This window comes from Aethalodelphis obliquidens, unplaced genomic scaffold, assembly GCF_003676395.1.
Source record: "Aethalodelphis obliquidens isolate GAN/ISIS:26980383/991018 unplaced genomic scaffold, ASM367639v1 scaffold7, whole genome shotgun sequence".
NCBI classification, from domain to species: domain Eukaryota; kingdom Metazoa; phylum Chordata; class Mammalia; order Artiodactyla; family Delphinidae; genus Aethalodelphis; species Aethalodelphis obliquidens.
This window is the reverse complement of record NW_020837951.1, coordinates 20,711,835-20,734,448: the sequence shown is the minus strand read 5'-3', so window position 1 is coordinate 20,734,448 and position 22,614 is coordinate 20,711,835. Positions and strand designations below refer to the sequence as shown.

At 47.1% G+C, this 22,614-nt stretch overlaps 1 protein-coding gene across 11 annotated transcripts in view; it reads left to right on the top strand.

Moving 5' to 3' along the window:
• SNX30 (sorting nexin family member 30) overlaps positions 1 to 22,614 on the top strand; it is a 127,146-nt gene that overhangs the window by 85,997 nt on the left and 18,535 nt on the right. For all 11 annotated transcript variants that reach the window (XR_003432539.1, XR_003432538.1, XR_003432537.1 and 8 more), the window contains 2 exons: positions 12,065 to 12,151; positions 21,776 to 21,928. Coding sequence is in view for 6 of the 11 variants with exons in the window: in XM_027105186.1 (XP_026960987.1) it covers positions 12,065 to 12,151; positions 21,776 to 21,928 (240 nt within the window). In the remaining 5 variants the exon portion in view is untranslated. The remainder of the gene's footprint in view (positions 1 to 12,064; positions 12,152 to 21,775; positions 21,929 to 22,614) is intronic.

Genomic DNA, 22,614 nt, shown 5'->3' with positions numbered 1-22,614 from the left:
GGAGCTGGAGGAATCAGACTCCCTGACTTCAGACTATACTACAAAGCTATAGTAATCAAGACAGTATGGTACTAGCACAAAAACAGAAATATAGATCAATGGAACAGGATAGAAAGCCCAGAGATAAACCCACGCAGCTGTGGCCACCTAATCTATGGCAAAGGAGGCAAGGATATAAAATAGAGAAAAGGTAGCATCTTCAGTAAGCGGTGCTGGGAAAACTGGTCAGCTATATATAAAAGAATGAAATTAGAACACTCCCTAATACCATACACAAAAGTAAACTCAAAATGGATTAAAGTCTTACCTAAATGTAAGACTGGACATTATAAAACTCTTAGAGGAAAACATAGGAAGAACACTCTTTGACATAAATCACAGCAAGGTCTTTTTTGACCCACCTCCTAGAGTAATGGAAATAAAAACAAAAATAAACAAATGGGACCTAATGAAGCTTAAAAGGTTTTGCACAGCAAAGGAAACTATAAACAAGATGAAAAGACAACCCTCAGAGTGGGAGAAAATATTTGCAAATGAATCAACGGACAAAGGATTTATCTCCAAAATATGTAAACAGCTCATGCTGCTCAGTATCAAAAAAACAACACAGTTCAAAAATGGAGAGAAGACCTAAATAGACATTTCTCCAAAGAAGACATACAGATGGCCAAGAGGCACGTGAAAAGCTGCTCAACACCACTAATTATTAGAGAAATGCAAATCAAAACCACAGTGAGGTGTCACCTCACACTGGTTAGAATGGGCATCATCAGAAAACATACAAACAGTGAATGCTGGAGAGGGTGTGGAGAAAAGGGAACCCTCTTGCACTGTTGGTGGGAATGTAAATTGATACAGCCACTGTGGAGAACAGTATGGAGGTTCCTTAAAAAACTAAAAATAGAATTACCATATGACCCAGCAATCCCACTACTGGGCATACACCCAGAGAAAAACCATAATTCAAAAAGACACATGCATCCCAGTGTTAACTGCAGCACTATTTACAATAGCTAGGTCATGGAAGCACCCTTAATGCCCGTCGACAGACGAATGGATAAAGAAGATGTGATACATATATGCAATGGAATATTACTCAGCCATTGGGTCATTTGTAGAGATGTGGATGGACCTAGAGACTGTCATACAGAGTGAAGTAAGTCAGAAAGAGAAAAACAAATACTGTATATTAATGCATATATGTCGAATCTAGAAAAATAGTACAGATAAACCGGTTTGCAAGGCAGAGGTAGAGACACAGATGTAGAGAACAAACATATGGACCACCAGGTTTCCCTGGTGGTGCACTGGTTAAGAATCCACCTGCCAATGCAGGGGACACGGGTTCGAGCCCTGGTCTGGGAAGATTCCACATGCTGTGGAGCAGCTAAGCCCGTGCACCACAACTACTGAACCTGTGCTCTAGAGCCTGTGAGCCACAACTACTGAGCCCGTGTGCCACAACTACTGAAGCCCACGCGCCTAGAGCCTGTGCTCCACAACAAGAGAAGCCACCGCAATGAGAAGCCCACGCACTACAACGAAGAGTAGCCCCTGCTTGCTGCAACTAGAGAAAGCACATGTGTAGCAACGAAGACCCAAAGCAGCCAAAAATAAAAAAATTAAAGAAATTTATATTAAAAAAAATTGTATGGACACCATGGGGGGAAAGTGGGGGTGGGTGGTGGTGGTGGTGTGATGAACTGGGAGATCGGGATTGACATATATACATTACTATGTATAAAATAGATAACTAATAAGAACCTACTGTATAAAAAATAAAAGTAGTTGGAAAGTAGAACAAAAATGCAAAAATACTGAAAATGTGAAAGAACGATAAGAGACGTGGAGGGTTAATCTCAGAAGTTCAGCATCCAACTGATAGGAGTTCCTGATTGAGAGAACAGAGAAAACTGAGGGAAGGAAATTATGAAAGAAATAATACAAGAAAATCTCCCTAAGCTGAAGGCCGTGACAGGTTAACTACCCAGCAAAAGGAATGGACAGAGAACCAATGCAAAGCATATCATTGTAAAATTTTAGAACAAAAGTGGTAAGGATCAAATGCTTTAATGTCCACATTAGAAACTGCCCCAGTCTGCACTTAGACTGGTTGGAGAGCATAGCTTCTGGGGACTACTACGATTGTAGACAAGGTTTATCTTGTCTAACTTGCTCATGTTATAGATAAAGAAGCAGAGCCCCATGGGTAGATCTTTTCTCTGTTCCATGGCCCCAATTCTAATGAGCAGCTACCTTATATTTGTGTCTTTACTGTTGGCGAGAGAAACTGGATCAGTTCCTGCTTTTCAAAGCTGAAGCTCAAATTATCTCTCTCGAAGTATAATTGTGGCTGGGTACATTCTGTTCCCTTTGGAGGCAGAGAGAAAGCACCGAAAAAGGAGGGTCGTTATCAGGCCATGTGGAACAGATGAATAATGTTCAGGGAACAATGAGGACAGCTTGTACTGGAAAGATGGCTGAAGATGTGTATTCCAAAGTTGCTACGGAGTGAACAGTGCTTGAGAGAGAGGGGTACCAAAGTTACCCTCAGGCTCAAGACTCAAGTTAAGCACACTGTAGACATCTGCAGGTGAGCCCTTCCGTGGGCTCACATCCTACACACAATGTGTGTGTAAAATGTAATTATGATAGTAACGGGCTGAAAGAGAACACGTCAGAGGCTTTAGCAAAGTTCTGGCAGTGCCTTTTGAGTACTGGCATCACTATGACCAGGCCAAGAGTTGGAGAATTTTTATTTAAGAAGATTAGGGCAGAGCCCTATACTTCATATCCCACACTGCCTCATTCATAGCAGGTAGTTGGCAGATATTGAAGTTGGCAGTGTGGTGCCATTGGAACATTTACAGACATATAACTATTGTATGTCATGTATCTTTTTTTTTAACTTTTTATTTTATATTGGAGTATAGTTGATTAACAGTGTTGTGATAGTTTCAGGTGTACAGCAAAGTGATTCAGTTATACATATACCTGTATCTATTCTTTTTCAAAGCATAGGGAGCTCTGCTCATTGTTATGTACCTTGTTATTTTTAAGAGAGTTTTATCTGCAAGTCAAAGAGCATGCTTATCTCAGAGGTCTTGGTGATGACTAGTGAGGTGAGAGTCAGAAGAGTGGGTGATAAGGTAAAGGCCAGTGTGAGTGGGGCCAGTTGAGCAAGGGAGCAGGTGGCAGGTGGGGAGGTCAAAGAGATAAGTAAAGGCCAGGACATACGGTAATATCTTAAAGGCCATGGTTGGTAAGAGTCTGGATTTTGTACTTAGGAATAAAAGAGAAGCCAGTTAGTTTCCTGCAGGGAAATGACAGGATACGGTTTTTACTTTAAGAAGACAGCTAGTGGCTGCAGTATGGAGAATGGGTTGTTGGGTGGGGGACGGGGAGAGGAGGTCCGGAGACCATTAGGAAACTGTTGCAGGGAGCCAGGTGGCAGATAACTGAGGTGGTGGAGCTTGGAGAAGTGGGTGGATTTGGGGTATATTTTGTATGAAGGGACAACTAGACTTGCTGCTGTATTAATGTGAAGTGAGAAATGGAGGAATTGAGGATGACTCCTGGGTTTTTGGCTTGAGCAGCTGTGTTGATAGTGGTCCTGTTTAGTGAGATGAGGAAGTTTGGGGTGGAACAGATTGGGCAGTTGGGAATCAGGTTGTTTTGTCCATATTCAGTTAAGAAAATGCCTGTTAGTCATTAAAGTAGTGATGTCATGGCAGCTGGTTATGAGTTTAGAGTGGGAATAGAAATTTGGGAGTCATTTCTGTATAGATGGCGTTTAAATCTACGAGAGTCAGGGAGATTATCTGGTGAGATGAGATCGAGGTAAATAGTCCAGGCCTGCTTCCTGAGGCATTGGCAATATTTAGTGGTGTAGCACCTAATTAGGCAATATTGGCAATATTTAGTGGCAATATTTAGTGGTGTATATTGGCAATATTTAGTGGTGTAGCACCTAATTAGGGGGTGGAACAAGTAGGAAAGTAGCCTGAGAAGGAATGGTCAGTGTGGTAGGAGAAAAAGAGTAGAGGATGACCTTAGGGAAACCAAGAGAAGTGTTTTTAGAAAGAGCATGATAAATGGTGGCCATCGGATTTAATAATACGGAAGTCATTGCTGATCGTGATTAGAGGTGTAAGATGTGGATGCAGAAGTTTGGGTTTGAGGACAGTTTGAGTTGGAGATAAATACTTTGAGCAATGTTCCAGGATTGCTGTTTTCAAATGCTGGTTATTTAATTGCCGGATGGTTTCTTCAGCCTGCCCACCTTTTCTCCTCAGAGGCCACAAGGCGGAGCTAATGAGTCAAGTGACTAGTCAATGCTTTAGGTTGCCCACTTCTGGTGCCTTTCAAAAACAAAAAAGATTTTCTGGAAGATTGTTTTCGGGGAGGAAAGTCCTCCTTCCTAAACAAAAGTGATTATGGACTGAGGGCCTGATTTCTTGAAAATGTGAAGAATCAGGATGTAGAAATGTACATGATGATCTCAAATGTTTTTAAAAATTAGAAAAGTATAAAAATTAAAACTCTGAGATTCTGAGTTAGGGCAGACTGGATACATATTGAAACTTCCTCTTTTTCATGAAACCAAAATGACACTAGAATGATTTTTTTTTAAAGGTATCTTCCGCAAAGACAAAGAGCAGCAAGAAGGGAAACAATCACAGTACAGTGAGGAACTAAAAGCAAATTGAGAGGTGACAGGGACTCAGGTGACTTAAAGCCGCCCAAGCTGACGGTGGGGAAAGACTAAGAGCCACCTGGTTTACACCGGGGACTCCTTCAAAATGGTCAAGAATTGGCAGCACCAAGTACCTCGGGACTGAGGGAAAGATGGAGTGAAAGAGAAGGATTAGTCAGGGGTCTGTTTCAGAAGCAGTTAGAGCTTCCGATTCTGTCCTCCCTCCTCACACAGGGGCCACTATCGCTTTGCCACTCGGGCAGAGCTGGAGGGTGATAAAAAAAAAAAAACAGAGGGCCTCTGGACCGAGAGCCGCCAGGCAAAGTTAAAGGTGGCGGCTAAGATCCTAAAATGTAAAGCAAAAGGTTACTGAGATTTGAGATTCTTAGTCGTCTTCCTCTGCTTGGCTCTCAGCCTTATACCTTCCCTGCAAGCATTAAAAGAGCCTTTTGGAAAAATCTAAACAGGTTTTGGGAGAAGAGACTAGAATATACTGATATTGAGAGGGATAGGGGAATCTTCAATGAAATGACCCAGCAGAGTCCCTGTAGAGAACTGTCAGCAAGACCTCAAAGTCACAGAGCTTTCAACCAGTTTTTTAGTGTCTCCCTCTTAGGTGAGTGTGCAGATAAGGGTCGCCAGATATTTAAGGGAAGGTTCTAATATGAGTATCAAGTAAATACAGAGAAGGAAAAACATAAAGCATCATTGAGGGAGAAGAAAACTTCCAGGGGAAAAAAAAATCAGTATCTTCAGAAAGAGAAGAGATGTCACAGCCATAAAACAAGCATTTTTTAAAATCCAGAGAATAAACAAAGAGCTCATGGAAATGAAGATCATGATAGAAATGAAAAAACAAAATCAATAGAGAAGAGTTAGCAGAAAAAGTTAAGGAAATCACTTTAAAGTGAAACAGAAAGACAGATGGAGGATTGGAGAGAAAAAGAATATAAAAGTGAGAGGGCCAGACCAAAATATTTCAGGTATCCAACATTTGAAAAACAGACGTGCCAGGAAGAGACACAGAGAAGTGGGGAGCATCAAAGGAGTCATTCAAGAGAAAAGACTAGAAGTAAAGACAAAACGTGTTACTGGTTGTGCCTGAAAGATGAGATTGTGGGTACTTTTCCCCCCCTCCTCTACCTTTTTCTTTATTTTCCAAATTTTCTGTAACAAGTATTTTTTAAAACTAAGGCAAAATGTGTGGTTTTAGTATTACCAACATTGCCCTAGAAAATTTAACTCACAGGTTGTCTGTCATCAAAGAATGAATATGTGAAAAGAGCATGTTGAATGGGGCAACCTAAGTTCAATCATTTAATCAGAAATTATGTCATCAGGACCAAGTTCAGACTAATTTTCCTCCCCATAGGAAAATGCTCTCCTAGAGGGGCACCCAAAGACAGGCCATAGGGCTATGTCGGGTGTCACATTTCTTTTTAAATTATTATAAATTTTAAAAATTGAAGTATATTTGACATATAATATTAGTTTCATGTGTACAACATAATGATTCCACATTTGTATACATTGCAAAACAATCACCAAAATAACTTTATTTACCCTGTGACCTTACAGAGTTAGTACAGTGTTATTGACTATTCTCCATGCTATACAGTACATCCCCATGACTTATTTTATTTATTTTTATTTTTTAAATTTTATTTATTTTTGGCTGCATTGGGTCTTTGTTGCTGCACATGGGCTTTCTCTAGTTGTGGCGAGCGGGGGCTACTCTTCGTTGCGGTGCGTGGGCTTCTCATTGCGGTGGCTTCTCGTTGCGGAGCATGGGCTCTAGTTGTGCGGGCTTCAGTAGTTGCAGCATGCGGGCTCAGCAGTTGTGGCACACAGGCCTTAGAGCACGCAGGCTTCAGTAGTTGTGGCTCGCGGTCTCTAGAGCACAGGCTCAGTAGTTGTGGCGCACGGGCTTAGTGGCTCCGCAGCATGTGGGATTTTCCCAGACCAGGTGGGTATTGAACCCGTGTCACCTGCATTGGCAGGCGGATTCTTAACCACTGTGCCACCAGGGAAGTCCACTTACTTATTTTATACCTGGAAGTTTGTACCTCTTGATACCCTTCACCCATTTTGTAACCCTCCTAACCCTTCTTCCCTCTGGCAACCACCGATCTTTTCTCTGTATCTGTGAGTCTGGGTTTTGTTTGGTTTTGGGTGTTTGATTTTTATTCTCATTTGAGCTTCTTTATTACGGAACCCTCATTATTCTACACAAATTCCTCCTGGGTCTTTTGGGCTGTCAGCCCTTGGCGCACCAGAGCCATTCTGTACTGTCAACCCTGCATCCTAATGTCCCTCTTACAGAAAGACTTGAAGCTTAAAAACCTTCTAGACCTGTGGACCATTTGCACTGGGGCTGTTTTTGGCTGCTCTCTCCTCCTCCTCCAGGTTCGTGAGCCGACAGCCTCCTCAGGGGGAGACATGAGCATGAGCTCTGGGGGTGGAGACTTTCCTGTTTCCTGGATGTTGGACTTTCCTATTGATACTGACCATTGTGGCACGTTCTTGGAGAAAATCCAGTGCAGATGTTGAGAGCCAAAACACAGAATGTATCTGTGATTGAACTTCCAAACACTTTTGTTTAATGGCTGTTGTTAGTTTGTAAAGTAAACATTTTGGATGACAGGTGTTATGTTTCCATTGCTTAACTTTTTTATCATGGAAAAATTCAAACATATCCAAAAGTAGGGTGGAAGTATAACCGTCCCCCACGTACCCATCAGCCGGCTGCAACAGTCGCCCACTCACGGTCCATCTTGTTCTAGCTCTCCTCCCCCTGCTCCCAGCCCCCGCCCCCTGGGTTATTTTAAAGCAAATCCCAGGCATCACATCACTTCATACAAAAATACATATCTCTGAAATGCAAGCATTCTTTTAAAAAAGAAAAAGGACCACATTATTATCACACCTAAACAGATTTTTTTCCCCTTAATATTTCCTCAAATATCCAGTTAGTGTTCAATTTCCCCAGTTGTCTCAGACACTGTTTTTATAGTTTTTTCCCAAATTGGGATATAAATAAAATCCATACATTGCTTGATATATTTTTTTAATATTTTAGAAATCCCTCCCCCTCTGTTTTTCCTTGCAATTTATTTATTAAAGAAACAAGTCAGTTTTTTCCTCTGCATTTGAAAAGAAGGGTAGTGAAGTTGCAGATTACTAGGATCATTTTGAAATTGTGATGAAATGCTCTACATTACAAAATATATATAGCGTTTGAGAGAAATGTATTCCGTGTCTCTAATTAAAAGTCACCTCTCGGGCTTCCCTGGTGGCGCAGTGGTTGAGCATCCACCTGCCAATGCAGGGGACACGGGTTCGAGCCCTGGTCCGGGAAGATCCCACGTGCCGCAGAGCGGCTGGGCCCGTGCGCCACAACTGCTGAGCCTGTGCTCTAGAGCCCGTCTGCCACAACTAATGAAGCCCTCGGGCATAGAGCCCGTGCTCCGCAGCGGGAGAGGCCACCGCAATGAGAAGCCGGCGCACCACAACGAGGAGTAGCCCCTGCTCCCTGCAGCTGGGGAAAGCCTGCGTGCAGTAACGAAGACCCAACTCAGCCAAAAATAAATAAAAGAAAAGAAATTTATTAAAAAAAAAAAAGTCACCTCTCATTGAGGTCCTCCCTGGCCACCCAGTGTACAATTCGTCATCTCCCAAACCCTCAGTGCTTTACATCCTCCTTTCCTATTTTATCTTTCTTCCTGGACACCTAGCACTGCCTTACATGCGCTATATTGTTACATTTTACTTGTGTGTTATCTGCCTCCCCTCTAGAATGTAAGCTCCAGGTGGGCAGGGGTTTTGTGTGTTTTGCTCTCTGCTGTATCCCCAGCACTTGGGTAAGTGAACGAAGGAATGTTAAGGCAAGGCAGAAACAGGGTGAGGATGGCTGTGGAGGGCGGGGCAGGGGCATGCAGAGGGGAACGCAAGTATCTCCGCGCCCCTCCCCTTGTTGATTTCTGGTATCCACTAGAATCAGAGACCCCTACAGATCTCTGGGAGAAGCTCAGATGACAAATGTCTTTTGCTTGTCACTCAGTGATAGAAGAGCCTCTCTGCAGATGCTGACACAGTACCTTGGCCCTTTCACTCCATCGTAGGCTCAGGCCCCCTCAACCAGAGGCTAGTGTGGCCAGGTTAATCTGCAGAATCTGTGCTGTTTCTGCTGGGAGGCCAGTCCCTACAGACCATCGACCGTGGTGTTCAAAGGTGCTCCCAGCGAGGATGGTAGTCTTCCACAGTTTATCTTGATTCAGAACAGGTTTCCCAGCCTTTAGCCTTTAGCCTGGTTGGATTGCAGGCAGGCTGAGAAACCGCGCTCTGCCCTGGAATGCAGCAGGAGAAGCCCGGGTGAGTCACCACCGTGCTCTTAGCCAGCAGTGTGGCCTCAACCAGGTCCCTCCACGGTGCCGTAGTGTTCTTGCCTGTAGAATGGCGGTGGCATCCTTTCACTGCCGCAGGGTCGTTGTGAGCTTTTGTTGTTGGGAGTTATTTCCGCTGTCCACTGAGGCAGGGATGTTAGCCCAAATCCTCCAGTCAGGCTTCATGAGAAGGCAGTGTCTGGTTGCTCCAGGCGAGGCTGGGATTGCAGTGGCTGAGGAGACAGAGCCCTTACCTCTCCTCTGGGCCAAGGAAGGCACGGTCCCAGTAGTGGGAGGGGGCGTGTGTGGCTGAATCTTGGGGCCCCCTTGCCTGCTTTGGGGGTAGGGAGAGGAGATGCATTTAGCTGAGTGGAGCTGACAGGGCTCCTCTCACCATCCCTCCCTGCCTGGGGGCCTGGGCAACCTCTACAGAGAGACTTGGAGCAGAACTGGGGACAGGAGGCCCCAGGAACTTCTCTGCAGATGCTGACAAGTATCTTGGCCCTTTCACTCCATCGTAGGCTCAGGCCCCCTCAACCACAGGCTAGTGTGGCCAGGTTTATCGGCAGAATCTGCTGTTTTGGGTGGGAGGCTAGTCCCTGCAGACATTTACCATCTGAGCTTCTCCCAGAGATCTGTAGGGGTCTCTGATTCTAGTGGATACCAGAAGTCAACAAGGGGAGGGGCGCGGAGATACTTGCGTTCCCCTCTGCGTGCCCCTGCCCCGCCTTCCACAGCCGTCCTCACCCTGTTTCTGCCTTGCCTTAACATTCCTTCGTTCACTTACCCAAGTGCTGGGGATACAGCAGAGAGCACAACACACACAGCTGTGCTGTGTCCCAAGGTATTGTTTTAAGAGCATTTCTAGCTTTGGTTGTGAGGTTCTTGCCACACTGACAGGGGTGTGTCACTGGAACAACTCACCCTAGTTCCTGGAACCCTGTTCCTAGCCTGGATGTGCGCTTTTCCCAGTAAGATGTGAGGCGTCCTGTGAAGGGAGTCCCTGGCATGGGTTCTAGGTGCCCCTGCCCCTGGCCCCGAGGGAACCATATTTGTGTCTCCATGGAGAGCAGCTAGTGCTGATACCAGACCAGTAGATTTAGAATGCTTTCGGCTCTGTGAAATCCAGAAAGGACCCCTGTTTTTTTGTTCTGTTTTTTTACTTTATTGATTTGTTCTGTTCAGTATGGCAGCCCCTTGCCATGGGTGGCTATTTCAGTTAAATATTTATTTATTTATTTAATTTTATTTTTGGCTGTGTCGGGTCTTAGTTGTGGTGTGCGGGCTTCTCTCTAGTTGTGGCATGCAGGCTCCAGAGCATGCGGGCTCTGTAGTTGTGGCGCACAGGTTCCAGAGCACACGGGCTCGGTAGTTGCAGCATGCAGCCTCACTCATTGTGGCTCACGGGCTCAGGAGTTGTGGCGTGTGGGCTTAGTTGCCCCGCGGCCTGTGGGATCTTAGTTCCCCGATCGGGGATCGAACCCACATCTGCTGCATTGGAAGGCAGATTCTTAACCACTGGACCACCAGGGAAGTCCTGTTATTTCAGTTTAATCAAATCAGGTAAAATTAATAGAAATTTAAATCCAGTTCCTCAGTCACACCAGCCACATTTCAAGAGCTCAGTCAGCACGTGGGACGAGCAGCCGCTGTACTGGATAGTGCAGATCATGGAACGTTTCCATCACAACACAAGGTTCTATGAACAGCACCATCAGTGTTCCTGCTCAGAGGCTGATGAGTGTGGGGAGGTAACTTCAGAGCGCCGAAGAGAATGCTGAGTGACAAGCAATGAAAAGGGAAGCTATTGCAAGTTTTACTTCACGTTCTTCTAGTGGTGAAACACTTTTCCAAGTAAATACTTACTTAGGGGAGACTTGAGGTTCCCCATGCTGACGCCTTCCATTAGAAGCATCAGAGCGTTGTCAGTGATTCAGTCACTCATCACCTCTTAGCACGTGCTAGGGACACAGGGTGTCCACTTCTTTAGCCAAGGAATGGCTCCTTCCTGCCCGGACTCCATGCTCTGCCAGAGAGCGTGAGATTCGAAGCTCTCACAGCAGTTTGTGTCTTCTGAGTTAGTGGCAAAGAAAGTTCTTATTACTCTTCGTTTGTCATTTGTGGTTCTACTAAAAGAAGAAAAAAGAAACCCTGGGATGAAACTGATCCTTTTCTGTTGTATCTGGTGAGGTCTTAGCGGCAGAGCCAGGAGCAGATGAGGCGAGGGAGGCGCCCAGGGCACAGATTTAGGGAAACACGCTCAGGTGCCAACCTTGAACTTGCACAGGGCCCAAGACTGAGGGTCTCCTTAAATTTTGCATTCTGGGTGCCTGGCTTGCCTCTGCCTTGTTCCACCCAGCCTGGCTCCCATCACCGCTCACTCTGGCAGGCTCGCCGCATGGTTGCAGGGCTTCTGGCCTCGTCCATGGCTCTTCGAGCACAAGCAGCCTCCTACCGTGTCTGAACCTCTCCCTTAGCTGGAACCCCTCAAATACGAGCTGTATCTCTTTGCTCTTTGCATAACTGGCCCAGAGTGGAGGACAGACAAGTAGCTAATAATGATCAATGAGCAAATCAGTCCACCAGGGGTCAACTCAGTGAATTAAAGAGACAAGAACTCTCGTGACTTAGACTTTCTCATTAACGGTTCAGAGAACGTCCCGCCTTGTCACCTGCCAGGCTCCACGTCTTGGCACAGCTGAGTTCTCCCTGTGCGCATGCCTGCTGGTGGGCACCGCTCCCCCTACCTCGCCCTTTCCCAGGCCTCTGTCGCTTTCAGCGTCAGGCTGAGTTACCGTGCTAGAAAGCTCCGTCTCTGAGCACGGTTCTCCCTCTCTCCCTCCTCCACCCCTGCTGCCTCCAGAGCCTGTGTCATGCTGCAGCTAGACCGTCCTAGGAGCCCTTGGCTGGCTGGGGCCATGATTCAAGGAGGAACGGGGTACAGAAGCAACAGCTGTGTTCACGCTGCCCTTTCTCCCTCCCACAGAGCGTGCTGAAGAAAAGGGACCAAGTGCAAGCCGAGTATGAAGCCAAACTGGAAGCTGTGGCTCTGAGGAAGGAAGAGCGGCCCAAGGTCAGGGGAACCGCCCAGGGCGGGCGGGCGGGCTGCTCCGGGCTTCCGGCAGTGATGCCCCCCGGATGACGAGCGAATTCGTGTCCCTAGATCCATATGACCACGATGGTCAGTGCTAGCTGGGCGGGGTTGATGCTGTTCTTTTCCTCTTTTTGCTCCCTTTCATGTCTAATGTACGTTGGCGGTTGACTCTCCTGCTGTTTACTGTTTTTTTTTTGTTTTTTTTTTAAGGTTTCCATCTCTGCCATTTATAGGCAGTTCCTGTCTATGAAATGGGGCTGAGGAGACTGGGGAAGAACAATCTAGATCAGTGTTCTCAGAAGTGTGATTTGTGGACTGGTCCACAAACTGTAACCATCCCAGGAGGAGAAAAGCACAGAAGCTGAGAGTGAGCACTTTTACAGCACTGTGTGCACAGCTGCCCTCTGTCTTCAGCAGCCCGTCCCGCCGACTAATTCCTAGCTGTCCCTCTGATGTTGTGGAACACGGCCTGCTGAGCCCACGTCTCAGTCTCACTTAAAGGGATGACGTGGAATACTGTATTTAAAAAGTTCACTCTTAACAATTTAGCTTCTAAATATAAGTATAGAAGTCACTCTTCCTGGCTAAGGAGGGAACGAAAGACAGCAAGTTCTGCCACTAGCCTAGTTTGGAAGCTGAAGGTCCTGTATTTAAATGATGTCACTTAAATAGTTCTGTCAGCATTCGTACCTGCTCAGCACCGAATGCAAGCTTTGTCAGAGGCTGGTTTTGGCATTTAGTATATGTTCAGCCCTACTGGGGACAGTTCCTTTCCAAAGACAGGAGCTAAAGGTTATGAGTAATAGGCCGAATTAAATGTTGACTGTGCCCTGGATTGCTGGCTGCCTGCAGGTCACACCCACTCTGGAGCAGACAGAGCAGAGGAAACAGTTGTTTCTGGCTCACGTGTTCCACCTGGGAGAGCTCCCACCTCATGCTCTACCCTTCTTGCTGGCCTGGGTGACTTCCCTTCTCCTCCCAGGGAGTGTTGAAATCTTCCTGCTGCTGCTGTTCTCACCTCCCTGGAGCATCACTTACCCATACGACTCATCCTCTTGGCCACAGGAGTCCTTACGAGATGGGGAAGGGTTTCTTTCTAGCCAAGGAGACCAACCAGTAGGTCCCAAACACACCTATACCCTCTCAGCACACCGTGGGGAGGCGGAGTTTGTCTTCCTTCTCTCTCGTGGGATGCTGAGCTACACCAGAGTGAACTTGGCTACTTATTTAGCAGTGGTGATACTGAACAAAACAGGGGCTGTCCCGACCATGTACCCGTGAGTGGGATCCAATGGTGGGGGCAGCAGAAATTGTGTCTCCAGTTGAGGGTCTGGGGCAGCCACTACTTTGGTGGGCAAAGGAGGGCTCAGTTGGCAGCCTGTCCAAGTCAACCATGGTTTGGTAGACAGAGCACAGGATTTAGAATCACATGGCCCTGGGTTTGAATCCCAGCCCTGTCCCCCAGCTTGGACTGGTTTGCTCATTAGCCTTTGTGGGATGCGTACATGGGATTGCTGTGAAGATGGAAAAATCAGCCCAGTGTCTGATGTAGTAACAGGTGCTTCATTGGTAGATCCTCTGTTTTCCAAACTAGCTCCTGTTGCCTCTAGTAGGACTGCTGAATGAGAGCTTCATTTTCTGGGTTTGTTGCCACTTTTTTTTCCCTTAATTATTAAAATGTTTTTTCTCACTGCACTGTTGGGGGCATCGTTTCCTTTTGTCCCAAAGAGTCCCCTGCTTCTCCACGCCTCCTGAGCGTCTTTCCTCCCTGACCACCCATCAGCAGGGAGAGACCTGTTGTAGTAAATGAGTAGCTTAAGATTTTTCTGGGCTTTGTTTATTGTTTTATGTTTTGAGCTTCACTTTCCAGATTCCCACTGAAAGATGGAGAGTTTTCACAGGGAGGCGCCGGGTCTGGGCATGTTAACGGAAGATCTGAGGGAATCTTGGGGCTGATTCTGTTTTGAGGTGAAATCTTGAAACGTTGCTCTGAGGAGTGAGGGAAAGTTGATTTTATGTGAAGCCATGGAGAGGTCACTTCTCTGTAACCCAGAAGAAGGAAATGGCCTCTTGGGTCTCCGTGTCCCTCACCGGGATTTCACACTGGAGTGGACATCTGAGGCCAGAGGACTGAGCCCCGTGGCTCCAGCTGCCGGACGGAGGGCCCCGTGGCTGCAGCTTCTCGGCGTGTGCTGAGGGCAGGCAGCGGTGAGGCCGCTAGAGCTGAGGGGAAACGTTTGCGTCGCAGAATTTGAAGTTTTGCTTTGTTTTTAGGTTGACGAAACTCAGCAGACCCCGAGGTGGCTTATTCTCAGGAAGATGGAGCTTTGCTTTTGCAGGCTTGGCCTTCCTCACTTTAATTTTGAGGTTGGAGAAATCACAGGCACTCAGCTGGGGGTGGGGGGGCGGCTGGCTGCCTTCTGCTGCATCTGTCAGGACCACAGACTGGGGGAAATCTGAGAATTTGCCCCTCCTTAGAAGCTTGAGACAAAGCTATTACTAGAAACACAGGGGGGCTGAGGGATGGCATTTAAAACTGGACGGGAAGCATGCACAGTCTGTTGTGGACTCATATGAGGGTAAACCATGGGGGGAACCTGCACATTTTATTCTGCATTTGACTCTTTTCAAATGCTAATATATTCACAGGTTGCTGGTTCAAAAAATAAAAGAAGGGATGCTAGGAGAGAATGCTTCATACAAGGTTAAAAAAGGAAGAAAGAGAGGGAGTATTTCAGGCCCTGACCCACTGGTAGCTTGTACTGGCTACGGGCCAGGTGAAGAGGCTGCTGGGAGTGGGCAGCGTCATCGTGGAGCTGAGGTGTTGTGGTGCGGGGCCGGGCGGAGCGGACCGCAAGAGGGGCTGAAGTGCCACTCCTCGGGGTGAGAGCAGGTGAGGAGAGGAAGGAGCACCTGCGGTCAGTGGGACAGGCCTCTTGAAGGCTGTGGACCTTCAGAGTCTCTTAGAATCACCAGAATGGTGCACATTCTGGAATGGGGAGGATGTGGCAGAGAGCAAGAACTCCAGCTGTGAAGTAGCAGATAGGAACAGGGAGACTCGTTAATATGGCGCTTCGGCAGACCTGAGAGTTTTGCAGGGGTATCTGTTGTTTCCAGGTACTTTCGAAAGTGAGGAGACACACACTTGATAATTCCCAGGCGGCTGTGATCTCAGCCTAGCTTAGGAAACCAAACTCATCGGCCACAGAAGGGCAGGACTCTGTCACCTCCCTTACTGGATTCCTATAACAGCCTCTGTCAATGTGGTTCCTCATCTGTAAGATGAGGAACCAGCGCTCAGGGGTGTTATATGACTTACACGCCAATGCTCACACACGGTGGAGCTGGAATTGGGCCACGGATGTGTCTGGTTCCAAAGTGGGAGCCCTTTATCCCCACCACAAGGGCTCCCAGCAATCTTTGCTTCACTGAGGGGTGAGGCTTCCGGCTTTTGCAAGATGCACGGCTGATGCTAGAGGGACTGGGCAGAGAACCTGGGCCTGCCGCTGGCTCTTCCGTCTGTGTCTGCTAGTCCATTCAGCGGGTGTTGGGGAGCTCGTGGCTCCTGTTCTCATTGCATCCGCTCTCCACTTGGGCGCTCGCTTTTCCCTCCTCAGCTGCCATTCTCTGAAGCTTGTTTCTTTTTATGTATTTTTTTTTTCAAAGCATTCTTTCAGGGCACCAATGACTTCCTATGTGCCAAATTCAGTTGCCTCTTCTCAATCTTTACCCTGCCTCAGTGTTTCCTCAACTTCTCTTCATCTCACAGCTTCCATAGAAAATGAAAATATTTGTATGGCACACTGAGATCAAAGACCAGGTTGCTTGAAACTGGAGGTGACCAGCCTGGAACTCTGGCTTCCCAGAGGGCTGGGGGGATAATATTGCTGTCGTTCACACAGCACCAGTTAGGAAGCTGTGCCCTGCTTTTTCACTTAGTGGCATATAGCCGAGAAGACAACCGTCTTGAATTGGTTCTGTCATTGGTCCTGGCACCTCTCCCCCGCTACTGGGATCATGTCTGCCTTATATAATCTTTGGGGACTTTATTAACCTACTGCCCTCATGGGAGCAGATAATGTGATGCCTCCAGCCTAGCTCCAAGAAGGATACTTAGGTAGAGATTCATATCGTAGGGCTGAGAGATGCGTGGCACGTGGAAAGAGTTCATTAATACATTTTTCAGTGAATGTTGAGTGAATTCACATTACCACCCTGCTCTCCAGCACACACGTGCTGAATCTCATCCCGTGTTACCCTTCTCCCATCGCTCCACAACCAATATTCTGTAATGGAACTTCTCACGAGAGGTAGGGGAACCAATGTGAAGAATGCAGTCTTGTCCTCTGTTTAGAAATTGTTGTGTTTTGAGGTCTTGTCTGGAGATTCTTTTCCCTTCTTGGTATCTTGTGATCAGCAACACCTGACTGTTAGCATCGGCTATTCCCATCTCTACCTGCTCCAGGTACAAGGTAGCATAACTCGATAACAGTACCTCAGTCAAAAAATCAGAACATTGAGTTAGGAAGGAATGCAGGGTGTTACTAGTCAGTGAATCGATTGTCACAAAGACACCATCCAGAAAGAAACAAAAGTGAGAGGAATGCAAGCCCAAGCACCTGCTGCCAGCAGCCCTCCTCCGCAGTTGGGCAACTTCAGCAGCTGGTCACTTCAGGCAGCTCACGCAATCTCTCTTATTCTCTTCTTTTTAAGCCCTCCCATCTCCTCCCTCTTCTAACCTCCTCCACCCTTGTGCTTCTATGGCTCTGCTGTCTCTGACTCACTTCCTGCTTCTGTGCCCATATTTCTTAGTAACTTTTGCTGACTCCTTTATTAAGCCTACACATGTAGGCTTTTCCATGAGTTTTTCTACCCTTTGGCTCTCCCCTCCTTAGCTCCCTCTTTTATTCCCCCATATATTAAAAAAAATTTTTAATCATGGCAGAATACACAAAACGTAAAATTTACCATCCTAACCATTATTAACTGTGCAGTTCAGTAGTGTTATAGTAAATTCACATTATTGTTGCAACCAATCTCTAGAATTCCTTTCATCTTATGGAACTGAAACTCCATATTCATTGAACAACAAAGCCCTGTTTCCCCTCCCTCTGGTCCCTGGCAACCACCATTCTCCTACTTTCTGTTTCTATGAATTTGACTACTCTGGGTATCGCTTATAGGTAGTTATAATGAAGTAGTATTTGTTTTTTTGTGACTGGATTGTTTCACTTAGCATAATGCCCTCAAGGTTCATCCATGTCGTAGCAGGTGTCAGAATTTTCTTCCTCTTTAAGGCTGAATGATATTACATTGTAGGTGTATATCGCATTTTATTTATCCATTCATCTGTGGACGAACACTTTAGTAGCTTCCATCTTATGTCTTTTGCGAATAATGCTGCAGGGAACGTGGGTGTACAGATATCTCTTTGAGGCCCTGCTTTCTGTCTTTTGGGTATATACCTAGAAGTGGAATTGCTGGATCATATGGTAATTCTATAATTTTTTGTTGAACTGCCATACTCTCTTCCACATGTGCAAAGGTTCCAATTTTCTCCATCCTTGCCATTCCTTGTGTTTTCTGGTTGGTTGGTTTGTTAACAGTAGCCGTCCTAATGGACGTGGGGTGGTTTTGATTTGCATTCCCCTAAGGATTTGTGATGGGAGCATCTTTTCATGTGCTTGTTGGCGATTTATATAACTTCTTGGGAGAAATGTCTGTTGGAGACCTTTACTCATCTTAAAATGGGTTCTTTGTTTTTGTTATTGAGTTGCTCAGCCCCCTCTTGTGGAGGGAGGTCTCACCCTTCCCATGGCTGCAGCTACCTCCTTTATCTGGTCTGTGGACCTGTCCTTTACCGTGAGCCGTATGGTGGACTACTGCCACCCAAACTTTAGTCTCCTCTCTGACTTCCTATGTTTTATTTCTTGTGTGCTGTTGGTTGCCAAATCTGTCAGTTCTGTCTCCACCAGGTTGGTCTGATCTGTCCCTTCTGGTATTTCAGCCATCACCCTGGCTCCAGGGTACTGAGGGTCATCACAGGCCAGTATAGTTTGGTGTTGACTCATCTCTCATCTCTGGTGAAATCTTGGGGTGAGGTAGCATGGGTGAAGGGTGGCATGAAGTTTGAAAGAACATGTTTAGTCGTATTATAATATTTTATATTTGGAAAATAAAGAAGAAACCTTTTGATGTGACATGGAATAAAGTTCAGTAAAATATTCTTGACTTGAGGGGTTATGCAAATGATAGATTATCTTTTGTGAACAGCGCTTTACAATATTGATACTGATCAGAACTAACAAATAATTGGTTCGGCGCTTAACACATGCCAGGTACCAGGAGTTTTATGCATGTACTGCCTCATCTAACCTCATTCCAACCTTATAAGGTGGAGGGTATCATCCAGAAAAAGAAACTGAGGCGTGGAGAGGCCCAACATCACCCATCTAGGAAGTGGTAGATGCAGTATTCACACCCTGGAAGTCTGGCTCTAGAACTGTCTCTATAGTAAGAGGAAGCACAGGGCGTTTCTATTTTGCAAAAAGGACGCCTGAGTTAAAGGGGCCTCAGAACCCCTGGCCTTCAGGAAGAGCCCCAGGTTTCTCATCTGCTCCCCGCCAGCTGGGGCTGTCTCTCTCTCTCTGCCTTTGAGGGCTCTGTGGCCTGTGAGCTGGCTGTTCCTGAGGTGGGTCCAGGTGTTGTCTCATCTCTGTCACTTGCATGTACCATCCCTCTGGAGTCACAGGCCCCACTTCCATCATCTTTGAAGAGTCGCCTCTTCAGGGAAGCCAGCTCCCCCATCCAAGCTGTCCTCAGCCTCCAGCTGCTCCTCACAGTGTGCGTGTCACAGGCTCCAAGTGAAGAGAAAGCGCTCGAAACATCTCCCCGCAGTGTCCAGCCATGTTCATTTTCTTCCCAACTAGACTGGGTGACTTGAGATAAGATTCGCCTGCTGAGACCTGAGCACTTGCCCTCTGTACCCAGCGTGGAGTGTGTTGGGAAAATGATAAGCTAAAAAATCCTTCCCACATCGAGGCTCAGGCAGTCATGCAGTCCGGAGTTTCCATGCCCAGACCAGACCCAGGAATCTTTGCTAGGTGAGCACTCCTTGGAATCAGAGAGCCTAGCTCCTCTCTTCTCACCGTGTCCCAGGAGGTTTTCCTCTCAGAGCTTTGCTTTCCCCCTTGCTGCAGTAGTTAACTAAACAGGAAGTTGATCGTGGGCACTTTTCCCCAGACGCTAAAATGAGCAGTGGCCAGGAGAGGAATAAGGGAACTGGACTGTGCCTGCGGGGAGGGAAGGGAGGTCAGCCCAGAGACTGGTTCGCTGGGTGCCTGTTGAGGCTGGTTCCTGGGATGTTTGTCAGGGAATGGCTCTGGAGAGGCAAAGCCAGGGCACTCTTGTTTACACTTTGGTTTCCCTCAAGGTGGCCAACAGTAACAGGTCAATCAGCAGGGAAAGGCAAAGTGACTTCAGTCCTAGATCAGGAGGGAAAATCGAGTCCTTTTAAAACTTTCTTCCGGAAGTTTAAGTGCTTTGGAGAACGCTCCCCTACCCCCACCCCCAAAAAACAGGTTCCTTGTTATTGGTTTTTGTGGGGTTTTTTTCCGGCCATGCTGAGCGGCTTGTGGGATCTTAGTTCCCCAACCAGGGATAGAATCTGGGCCCATGGCAGTGAAAGCACCGAGTCCTAACCACTGGACGCCAGGGAATTCCCCAAAGTTCCTTGCTTTTAAGTCTCCCAGGATGCCTGACTGTATACCTTCCTCTCTGACTCATCCTTGTCTCTCCCAAGGTTAGTGCCTGTGCCAGGCACATTTGAATCCCCTCACCTAGGCAGCTCCACTTTCCCTGCTCCTGTGTACTGCAGCCATGGCCAGATGGTCTAAGTGGCAGACGGCTAAGTGCCCTCAGCACTTTGGAAGCCCTGAAGGCGTTGGCTCCCTCAGGCTTGGCCTTGCCTGAGGTGTTTCTGGGTCAGCTCCTGCCCATAAGGTCTGGGTATAAAACTTCCCTGGCTGGTAGAGATTGACCTTGATGGTTACATTTGGGATCAGAGGCCCCAGCACACAAAATGTACAAGGCCTCATTTGTTTTGGGAAAGCATTTGGCAGGTGGGTGTGTGACCCAGCTTTGGGCATGTGGGCCGCCCCCCTCCTCGCGCGCACCATCAAAGTCCAGTGGAGCTCCTGTGTTAGGAGAGAAGCCAGCTTTGTGCTTTGGGTACCAGGGTGATCATTTCCCATTACCTTCTTATAATATTGGGTATTTTCTTTCTAGCTGTGTAGGATGGATGAAACTCACCAAAGCAAAGTGAAAGTTGTGAAATTCAGGGGACCTAGTTCCGTTTTGAGAAAGCCTTCTAAACTTCCTTAAGAAATACTAGGAATAGCCTGCTGTATATTTCTTCTTTGTATTTCACGGTTTTTGACATGCATAAACACCTTTCTTTCCATTTCCCCAGACTTACCCAATTTTAGTTCTTTATTTTTGGTTATCTGCTCTCTGGGGATTGCGTGGACAAGTCTCCAGTTGATTTATGAAGTGGGCCAGTAGTCTTATTGCAGTGCATTCTCTGGTTAATGGAGAGAGGCATCACCAAAACGTCACAGTTAATGGAACAGTTCATGTTATATGGAAAACCCTCTTTTCTAGTTTCAATATGGGGCCTAGGAGAATAGCAGCGCAATACCAGCTACTGCTGTACACTTGCAAAATCTGCACACGTTTTCATTTTTGGATGGGTAAGTCCTGAAAGGAGCCAAAGACATGACTCTGAATCACAGCGTTTCTTCTTCCTGTTTGTAAACAGGCAGGTGTTTCCCCCACAAGTCACTGTTTGGCTTGGATGGGTTTAAAAATTTGGGTCAGGATAGCACTTTTCAGAATTCTTTCTTATATCTGGAAACCCAAGGCTGTGCCTACAAATAAATGCCTCCAGAGGAGGGAGTGTGTTCAGGGCATTTTCTTTCTTTTTTTTTTTTATCGGGCTAAGTGACTTTATTAGAGAAAGCCAAGATGACAACGGACTTAAGAGTTGGCATTGGGGCCCTTCTCCTTGCCAAAGGTAGGCACAACATTGACAAAGTGCCGGTTGTACTGCATACGCCTCTTGGCCCGGCCCGTCTTCTTCTTCTTTTCTCTTGTTTGCCCACCTTTGGTGTCTGACCTCTTACTTTCCCAGCTCGGGCCAGGGAACCATGGACTTTACCTCCAAGCACGCGGCCGGCTACTTCCAGAGCGCTCAGAGCCTCCACCCCACACTGGCCCAGGGTAGCCTCATCCTCTAGGGGCGTGCCTGCCATGAGCAGCACTTGATCTTCTGGAGCGATGCCCTCCAATGAGGCTACATGAGCCGTGATCTGGGCGACCGTCTCCTGGCCGGTCACCTCGAGAGTGTGTAGCTCCTGGGCACGGACAAAGAGCTGCATGTTGGCGACTGAACCGCAGATACCGCTGCTGCTACCTCGAAGATGGAGTCGAGAAAGAGCCATGGCATTTTAAGGCAGTAATCTGGCCTCTCACAAATGTGTGAGCATAGGGGCATGAGGTACCCGTTACACATACAAAGCTCCTGTGTATGCATCCCCCTTCCAGGTACCAGCAAATGTAGAGAAATGTCAGGATCGGATGGAGTGTTTCAATGCTGATCTGAAAGCCGACATGGAGAGGTGGCAGAACAGCAAGAGGCAGGACTTCCGGCAGCTGCTCATGGGAATGGCCGACAAGAACATCCAGTATTATGAGAAGGTAATGAGCAGGCTGACAGGATGACAGTCTTCTCCTTGAGGAAGCGTTTCTAATGGCCAGAGCCTCTGGTCAGGGCCTGCCAGAAGTCCAGAAGGGTCCTGCTGGGCTCATCTCCTTCCCTTAATTTATGTGTTTAGTCTTAGCAACCCTGTGTGTCCTCACCCTGCTGTGCTGGATGTGGTGCTGGGTTTGGAAGCCGGGGGGTGGGGCGGGAGGGGGCCTGGGTGCCCACAGGAGTTTTACTTGCACACCCTGCTGATGGAAGCAGCAGTTTTATCCTCCAAGCCCTTTAGTCCTTCCAGCGGCTGCTTCCCAGTCAGTCAGGCCTACAGCGCAGGGATGTCCCCAGTTGATAGAGGCTTCGGGGTTCCTTTAAGCTGTTCTGTGGTTCTTCACACAGGGGTTCTTCCCTTCATTGTGCTGTGGGTCCCTTTGGTCATCTGGTGAAGCCTAGAGACCCCTTATCAAAATACTGTTTCTTTTTTAAAAATAGACTTTGAAGTACTGTTTTTAAGTACCTAAAACAAAGGGATGTAGGATTACAAAAGAAAACTTTTAAAAACAGTTTTTTTGCTGAGTCCCCTTAAGCTGTGGACTTCAAGGTAGGCGTCCCGCCCGCCACCCTCACACACACGCAGCTGTCATCAGGCTGCAGCGGAGTATCCTCAACGTTTGCTCCTAGCGTG